This window comes from Pseudopodoces humilis, chromosome 28 (assembly GCF_049639895.1).
Source record: "Pseudopodoces humilis isolate 2021_Gansu_Grassland_sample_001 chromosome 28, ASM4963989v1, whole genome shotgun sequence".
Taxonomy (NCBI): domain Eukaryota; kingdom Metazoa; phylum Chordata; class Aves; order Passeriformes; family Paridae; genus Pseudopodoces; species Pseudopodoces humilis.
In genome coordinates this window covers 899,350-908,328 of record NC_142227.1, presented here as the reverse complement: position 1 = coordinate 908,328, position 8,979 = coordinate 899,350, and the positions used below count along the sequence as shown (strand labels likewise).

The 8,979-nt window shown below is 53.2% G+C and overlaps 1 protein-coding gene across 1 annotated transcript in view; it reads left to right on the top strand.

Moving 5' to 3' along the window:
• Positions 1-217: 217 nt before the first annotated feature.
• Positions 218-8,979, top strand: part of LOC102101559 (fibrillin-2) — a 65,261-nt gene continuing 56,499 nt past the window's right edge. The window contains exons 1-3 of the mRNA XM_005531629.3: positions 218-384; positions 7,903-7,985; positions 8,608-8,706. Of these exons, the coding sequence (XP_005531686.3) occupies positions 218-384; positions 7,903-7,985; positions 8,608-8,706 (349 nt within the window). The remainder of the gene's footprint in view (positions 385-7,902; positions 7,986-8,607; positions 8,707-8,979) is intronic.

Sequence of the window (8,979 nt, the reverse complement as noted above, 5' to 3'; positions counted from 1 at the left end):
CCCGCTCCAGGAGGGGCTGCCTGGGCTGATCAATGACTTCAAAACCCGCAAAGTCCTTAAAAATCTATTTCCCCCTCTTTTCCTTCCAGAAAGGGAACTCCAGGACGGGTCCTCGGCACCCGGGGGCTGCTGCCAAAATCCATCCTCCTCCTCCAAGGGCAGCAGGGACCCTGCGGCTGGACAGAGCTCTCGGGGGACGCTCGGAATCGGGGCCAGCATGGGGGATTTGTGGCTGGCCAGGCTCCTGCTGGGCTGCACGGCCGTGCTGGCCGTGGCACCGGCCCGGGGACAGTACGAGGGGGACTTGCAGACAGACAGATTCGCAGCCTACGAGGAGAGACCCCCGAACAGGGTGAGGAGAAGGGGCCAGGACTCGCTGCGAGGGTGAGTTGGAGTTCTCGTCTCTTCGGTGGAGCGGATTTGGGGTTGGCAGCAGAGCACACGGAGCTGGGCTGGCAGGATTGCCATTCCCCGAGCTCGGGAAGGAGCTGGAGCTGCAGGAGGGCAGCTCCTGGCACCGGGGACAGCCAGGGAGGATCCCACGGGAGCAGCGCCGGGCACCGAGCTCCCTTTGGGGTCACTCACCTGCAGGGTCTGCAGAGCCCCCACACCCTCCTGGTGCGTGGGTTTGTCTTCCCTGCGAGGGTGGGCACAGAATTCCCAGACAAGCCGTGGATTGTCTGTGGATTTCCCATCCCTGGGAGCGTCCCAGGGGCAGTGGAAGGTGGCCCTGATGGGCTCTGAGCTCCCTTCCAGCCCAAGCCATCCCGTGCCCTGCTGCCTGTCGTTCCCACGTCCCCTGTGGGGTGTTGCCAGCTCGGGATTTGTCCCTGGAGTCCCTCTGGTCCCCGCAGCTGCCGCGGCTGTGCCGGGAGGGTTTTACCCCTGGGCTCTGCTCGGTCCCTCGGGGCAGCTCCTGCTCCTCCCCAAATTCCTCACCTGAGGAGAGCTCCGGGCCCAGCCGGGCTGAGCTCGGCTCTGCTGCTCTCACACGGGTCCTGCGTTATTTGAAGTTATTTGAAGTTATTTGAAGTTATTTGAAGTTATTTGAAGTTATTTATCCCGCTCTGCTCCCGTGTCCGTGGGCAGGAGCGGAGCGGGATCCACGCGCGGGGCCGGGCTGTGCCGGAGGCTCGGGAATGCTGGAGAGCTGCGGGAATGGGGACAGGGCCCCCAAAAAGGGCCGGGTTTGGGCCGTGGGGATGGAGGCATCTCCTCCTGGAACGCTCCCTCCTTTCCCTGCCCTCTGGAGCTGCTGCTGCAGGAAGAGAAACCCCCCGGGAGAAGGGCAGGGAAATGTGTGCGGCTGGAACTGGAGGAATCATTGTTCTCCTGCTCCCAAGGAGGGATTCCTGGTGGGCAGGGCTGGAGCTGCTGCCCCAGGGCTTCCCGGGCTCCCTGAGCATCCCGGGGTTTGTGTCCATATCCCTCCTTCCCAGCCCTTCTGCTGGAAATCTCCCTCTTTGAATCCCCTGTGTCCCAAGGTCTCGGGATGAGAAATGGGATGTGTTAAATAATGCCCTGTTGACTTTGGGAAGCAGCCCCAGACGGCACCAGGCAGCCCCAAATCCCAGAGATTCCCCAAAATGGTGCTGGACCTTTGTCCCTGCAACAATTCTGGGAAGTTCAGTCATGGATCAGCATTGGGAGGCTGGACTTGATGATCTCAGAGGTTGTTCCCAAATTTAAGAATTCTGGGATCTTCCCTGAGCTGCCTTTTGCTGCTTTAAGGCCTCAGGATCCTTTGGTGCTCTGGAATTTCCCCTTGGTGAAAGCGGATCGGTCACAGCTCCAGGTTTGGTTCAGAGTGGCCAAAGGGGTGAACCAAGGGGGAAATGTCAAGGAAGGTTGGCTCAGCTGTTTGAATCTGGGGTTGTTCCACAATGTGGGCACGTGGGTGACCTTGACAACTGCATTTTGAGGAATTATCTCTTCTCCAAAGCCACCCAGTGAACATTTCATGCCATTTATCATTTAACAGCTCAGGACACCGCTGCAAATATTTGCTTTGGCTTTGCCTTCACAGCCCTCAGCTTTCCCTTTCAGGGAGATAAACCAGCTCCAGTCCAGGCTCTCTCCTGGGCTGAGCCTTCCCGTGGCCCCAGCGCTCGCAGGAGGAATTTGGGCAGAGCTGGAATTAAAATCCAGCTGAGCTCAGCTGGGCTGGACTGGAGATTCCCTGGGCACTGAGGCTGCTGAGAGAGGGTGCAAAGGTTTGGATGTTGGGTCTGGATGGAGGAAAATGGACAAATGTGGAGGATTTGCTGTTGGATTTGAGGGTGGAGCAGTGCAAGGTCCTGACTCACCTTCCCAGGGCTCCGGGACTGCCTGCAGCTCTATTTGTCCCCTGAAAGAATTTGATTTCCCAAGGCGAGTTAATCAGAGTTTGCCCTTCCCACACCTTTTTTTCCACCTCCCAAAACCTTTTACAGCATTTTCCTGCCATTCCTGGAGCATTTTATCCATGGCAGAAGTGTTTTCCTTCCCCAAACACCTGGTGAGGGACGGACACATCCAGGGACTCACAGGACAGTCACCAACCCTGACAAGATTTGGATTTTTCCCTTTCCTTTGGGAATTTTCCCCTTCCCTTTGGGCATTTTGCTGGGTTAATGGTTGGGATGATCCCGAGGTGTTTTCCAGCCCTAAGACTCCTGGGATTTATCCTTGACTGCTTCTTCTTTTCTCCCTCCATCTCCAAATTCTGTTGTTTCCCAAATGGGGTGAGAAAGCAGAGCCCCCCAGAAGGTCAGAGAGAGAAATGGGGCTCAGGTGACTTTTTAAGGAGTTTTTTTTTTATCTCTGGGAGATGAAAATACCCAAACATTGGTTCAGTTTCTCTTAAATGTCACCCACAAGTGGCACAAAGCATTTCCTGTGGGTTCTGTAGAATCCCGGAGTGGTTTGGCTTGGAAGGACCTCAGAGATCATCCAGAATCCATAAAAACCTCGGGACTGGGAGGGAGGAGCTGCTCCCAGTCACTCCAGGTGCCCAACACGAGCTGTCCCTGCTGCTGTCACTTGGAGACACCTCGGGAAGAGGCTCCAGCAGCTCAGGCTGGAGATTGGGGCTGTTTCTGCTGGAATTACATTTATTTAGAGCCCATTCTCCCCAGCCTCCTTCAATAAAGGGGAAAGTATGAAATAAATGCAAAGCAGGGATTAAATACAAAATAAACAAGCCTCTTATCCAGCCCTGCTTTCCCAAATAACAATTAATAAAGGCATGGGGAGCAATAAATCCCAGCCCAGGCCCGGCTTTAATCCAGCCTTAAACTCATTAAAGGAGAGACAATTCCAAATGAGCCTTTCCTGAAGACAAATCCCGTTCTGAGGCAGGATTGGGATGGGATTATTGCTTTAATGAAGCCTTGAGCAGTTTCCAGGAGCAGGGATGGTTGGACTTCCCGGGACTCTGGGTGTCCAAGGAAGGATAAAGGCCTGGCTTTAAACACATCTCATTATGTTAATAACAGGAAATAATTAATGGTAATTATGGGCTGGCCCCTGTAGGTGAGGAGATGGGTGGGGAGAGGATGGGGAGGCGTCTGTGGGACCCCTCCCCTGAGGGCAGCGCTCAGAGGGGGCCAAATTAAAAATTCCTTGTGGGGAAAAGGGAACGGGAGCAGCTTCCAGCTGATTCTGACACCTCCTCATTTTCCACTGGGGAATGGAGAGGGAAATGCTGGAGCTGGGGGATGCAGGGGGGTTCTCCAGAGTCTCCCTGAGCCTGGCTGCAGAGGAGAGGGAAAGCCACGGGGCACAAACGGGCCTGGAGCTGACTCTGGGGTGATGATAAAGATCGAGGACAGAGCTCCAGCACCTCTGGGTGCCCTCAGAGAGGGGCACAGGTGATTCCCAGCAGCATTTCCATCCCTGAGCCTGCAGTTCCACCAGAATCCTAGGAACGAAAAAGATCCCAAGCCCACATGGGGTGGGACCTGGGGACCTGCTGGTGACCCTGCTGGTGGCACTGCCTGAGGATCTCAAAGTCTTTCCCAGATTCTCTGAACCAAGGTGCTCCTGAGAGGCACCAGAAGCTGAAATTTCCTAATTTTTAACTCAATCCTGGATTTCAGGCAGCCAGAACCCCTCATGGAGGGGGAAAAAAGAGCTTTAACTACAACGACTGAAACACTTCAAAAAACCAAATTAGCAAAAGAGCCCCAGATTCCCTCCAGGAAAGGTGAAACTGGAGCTCTGCCCCTGGGATCCAGCCACCTCTGGAGCACATTCCTGCTTCCAGCTCCACGTCTCAGCCTCCTTCCCAGCGCCAGGGCTGGAATACTACGAACAACACCAGGAACAACGAGAAGGCAGCACTTGGAAACCTCTGACTCGAGACTTTTGTTCCTCAATTTTCCTCAGGCCCTGATTTATGTTGTGAAATGGTTGATCTTGGCCCCCTGGCCGTGGCTGGCTTCTCTTGTTTTTGGCAGGGGGAATATTGGAATGGCAAAGGAATATCTGGCAGAGGAGCCAGAGGTTGTATGGGTTTTGTCTGGAAGTTTTAAGGGTTGCATTTGAAGTTTTGATTTATTTCAGAATTTAAGGAGGGGGAAAAAAAAAAAAATGGAAGAGTTGGTAGTGCTGCTTTCCAAATGAAAGTGTGAAGTAGTTCCTGGAAATCTGTTGGGTTTTTATTCTTTTTTCAAAGGAAAAGGTTCCTTGTTGGTCTGTAGGGGTTGAATTAAATGTGCACCAAGGAGGGAGATTTTCCTCCCATCACTTTGAGGAGATGTGGGAAAAACTCAATAAAGGGGAAAAATATTCTTGTGGACAAAGCAAAGGTGATTAACAAGATTTTATAGATCCCCCGCTTGCTGAAAAAACATAAAATAGAAAATGATCAGGAATATTGAGCTTGAACCCAGAGCAGCTGGAACCCAACCCTGCACAGCCTTTCAAGGCTTTCCTTCTCTTTTCCTTCATTCCTTCGATGGAACTGAACAAGAATAATTAAAAATATCAATTCCAGCTCCCAGAGGTGAGGCCCTGGAAGAGAATTCCCGGAGCAGCTGTGGCTCCTCCATGCCTGGAAGTGTCCAAGGCCAGGTTGGAGCAGCCTGGGGCAGTGGGGGTTGTCCCTGCCCGTGGAAGGGGTGGATTTGGATGGGATTTAATCCTTCCAGCCCAAACCAGTCTGGGATTTTATGATCCCATGTTTCTACGTGCTGAACTTGGAATATTTTTTGTGCTGGCAGTGTCACACATCCAAATTTCTGTTGGAAGTTCTGAGCTTTGTGGCTTTTCCTCATGGCACATTCAGCACCTCTCACCTTTAAACCCCAAACCAAGAAGAACCAGAAGTAATTGGAATTGTTGGGACTTGAACCCATTCCTGAAAGTCCTCAGGAGCTTTTTGCAGAGCCAGGGACGGGTTCCAGCTGGGAGGAATTCTGAGCCCCCTTTGCAGCACCTTGTCATTATCCCCACACTGGACAGGGGCAGCTCCGACTTTTCCAGGGGGATTTCTGGAATTTTCCCTTTGCAAATTCCTCATCAAACACAGCCAGGCCTGGGGGAGCGAGCAGAGGGCTCCTCAAAGGGAGAATTCTCGGCAATAAATCCCTTTGGCATTTCCTGGGGGGATCTGGTCAGTCCAGCAGGACACGGATGCACCGAGCATCTCAAAGCCAGCATTGTTTGGGATCTGTTCCCACAACCCCAAACCCCTCTGGGGAGGGGAAGACGCTTTCCCAAACCCACCCTGGCATTTGGCACCAGCTGCGGTCCCCTGTGACCCCCCCGAGGCCGGGGGGCTCCCGAGCTGTCCCCAGCCATTGTCAGAGCTGATCCCAAGGGAGCAGCAAAAATCCGGGCACGGAGCAAAACCAGAGCGAATCCTGAATTGGAGAAAAGATTTCCAGCTCGGACGGAGAGGTGGGATCATTGTCCCTGGAAAACCACAGGCTGAAGTCATCCACATTCATTTTCTTTGAGTTTCACAATGAGAGAAAGGGGGGCCACAAATAATCCCAAAAGAAACTTCCCTGTTTGTTCCTTAAAGAAGATTTTCCGGCTTCTTTTGGCACTGCAGATCCTCATTAACCTGGAATTAGGAAGATTGGCACTGATGAAGCAAAAGCTGCCCCTGGATGGTTGGGAAAATGGTCAATGGACATTATTTCAAAGGTGAACGAGTTGGGAATTGGCTGCCTCTGTTCCCGAAGGGTTTGATTTTCCCCACAAATTCTGCTTAGGATGAGCAACTTGAGGACAGAAGAATTTTCCAATCAGGAAAGGGACAGGGAAGGTGGGAACTGGGAATTCCACTCTGCTCCCGCCCTGGAGGAGTGGGCAAAGCAGGAGAGAGAATTCATGGCTGGAGTCACACAGAGAACACAGAGAAAGAAAGGAGAAAATAGCTGGGAAATATTGAGATGTTCCCAAAATATCGGGAAAGCTGAATGGATCCCAGAGTCAGGAGATGCCGCTCGAGCAGGAGAGGGAGCGGCGGCTCCCCTGGAATCCGAGCCCGCAGATTCTCGGATTGCCCCAGTTTTCCTCCCTCTCCAGCCTTTCCCAGGATCCGGGAGCAGCCAGGACCGAGCCCTTCCCAGCTCCTTCCTCCTCCCGGGGCCTCATCCCGGTGCTCCCGGAGCCTTTCCCGGCTCCCTGCAGCCCCATCCAGGCTCCACCCGTGTCCTGGAGCGGGGTTTGGGGGGCGGCTCCTCCTGCCGAGGTTTCCCGTCCGATTTTTCCCATCCCAGGGCTCTGTTCCAGGTTTTTCCCTCTGTTCCAGGTTTTTCCCTCTGTTCCAGGGTTTTTCCCTCTTTTCCAGGGTTTTTCCCTCTATTCCCGGCTCCCGCTGGAGGCAGCGCATCCATTGAAATTCCCGCTGGCTCCATCCCTGCGTGTCGCCAATCCCGGAGGGTTTGAGGCGATGCCCAGCGCTTGTTTTCCCTCTGTCCTTCCTTAGCATCCCTCTGTGGGTCACACTCACCTCATTTGCATAATTCTCATTAGCTAATGAGCCCTTTCAGCGGCACAAAAGGTGAGAAGGGACGATCCATCCATGGAAAAACGCCCCAGGGCTGCGCCAGCTCTTGGAAAAAACCCCGAGCTGAGAGGAGAGGGAAAAAAATCCTTTGGATTTTTAAGTTTAATTTTCAATTTTTTAATTTTGTTTTTTAATTATGTCCTCATCCCTGGAAGGGTCCAAGGCCAGGTTGGACGGGGCTTGGAGCAGCCTGGGACAGTGGAAGGGGTCCCTGTCCTCGTCAGGGGTGGAATTCCATGAGTTTTAAAGTCTTTCCATCCCAAACCGCTCTGTAATTCCATGATTTTAGGACATCCCTTTTATCCTGACCTTCTTTCTGATGCAAATGAGGGATCCCAGCTCGTGTTTCCCAGCACTGAGCAAACTGCTGAGAACTCTAAAAGCAATTTTATCCCAAATTTGCTGAATTTGATATTTTTCCCCCCCCTTACAAACCAGCGTTGTCCTTCTGGAGTGATTGCTTTGGAATCTCATTCCCTTCTCCCTCTGGGTCATTCCTGGGACATCATTCATCCCAGCCCGTTCCGAGTGGATTCTCCCCATGGTTTATTTTGAAACTCTGCTAATTTTTAGCAGATGCTCAGCAAGGTTCACTTTAGGAGGAACAATTGGCTTCCATCTCCCAGGATCCCTGCTTGAAATCCTTGGATTAATCCGTTTTGGAAAGAGCTGATTAAAACTACTCCACTTTATCCATTCCACTGAGCTCCCTTCTCTGTCTGTCCATGGCACTGACAGAGATCAATTCTTCCTCCACTGATTTTGACCAAAACCTCCCAAAATTCTAAGCAGGAGGGCGATGTCCCACAGGGAGCTCTTCCCTGCTCTCCTGCAGAGCCTGGATTTATCCAAAGGCATGGGAACAGAGGGAAAAACCCCAAACTGTGTTTGATTTTCAGCCCAAATGTCTGCGGCTCCAGGTTCCATTCCTACTGCTGTCCCGGCTGGAAAACTCTGCCTGGAGGGAACCAGTGCATTGTCCGTGAGTATCCCTTTTTCCCTGGATCCACTGGATCCATCTGATCCATTTCCCTGCTCCCAGGGAGCTGCCAGCCCGCTGGGAAGGAATTCCCAGCTCAGGTCGGGGAGGGCTCCTGGGAATCCCCAGCTCTGCTAATCCCGATGAAAGCCGGGCGGTTCCAGTTGGTCCCAGTTACTGAATTCAGCCTTTAATTCAATTTAATTTAATTTCATTCACCTCTCCTGAGGCGCCACCGTGTCCCTTGGCAGCGCCTGCTCGGGACAGGAGGCTCCTGAGGAAGGGATCCCTCGTTCCCATGGAATTGATGGGGACACCGCAAACCCGCTGCCACCAGAGCTGTGTCCCAGCGGGAATTTCCATCTCCAAGGGGCCACGGGAGGATGGCTGAGATAAATCTCACCTGGATTGGGAGTTTTCCTTCCTGTCAGGGCTCTCCAGGGCCGGTGTCCCGCATTCCTGTGGGATACAGGGTCCCTGCCCATGGATGGGATGGGATTTCGGGTCCTTCCCGCAGAGCTGCGCCAGCCCCTCCCTGGCGGGTTCCTTTCCGAGGGATGAATCCAGAGGCAGAGCCGGGTCTGAATTCCCGAGGTGTAATCCCAGTGTCCTTCTGTGCCCCCAGCAATCTGCAGGAATTCCTGCGGGGATGGATTCTGCTCCCGGCCCAACATGTGCACGTGCTCCAATGGACAGCTCTCCCCGAACTGCGGCTCGGCTGGAGGTGAGGGAATTCTCCTGCTGCCCCCAGGGTGCTCTCCCCAAGGGAACGGAATCCAATCCCTGCACTTCCACCCCGAACTCGCTAAATACACCAGCTTTCAGAACGTGTTCCGTGTTTTGGGGTGCTTTCCCTGAGGGCTTTTCCTGCAGAAATTTGGATTTTGGAGTGTGTTAAGGTCTCGGCTGGAGAGAGCCATCCCGAGAATCAATTTTCCCTCAGTGCCCAGAGGAGCCTTTGTGATGAAGTGACCCCTCAAATCCACAGTCAGGGGGT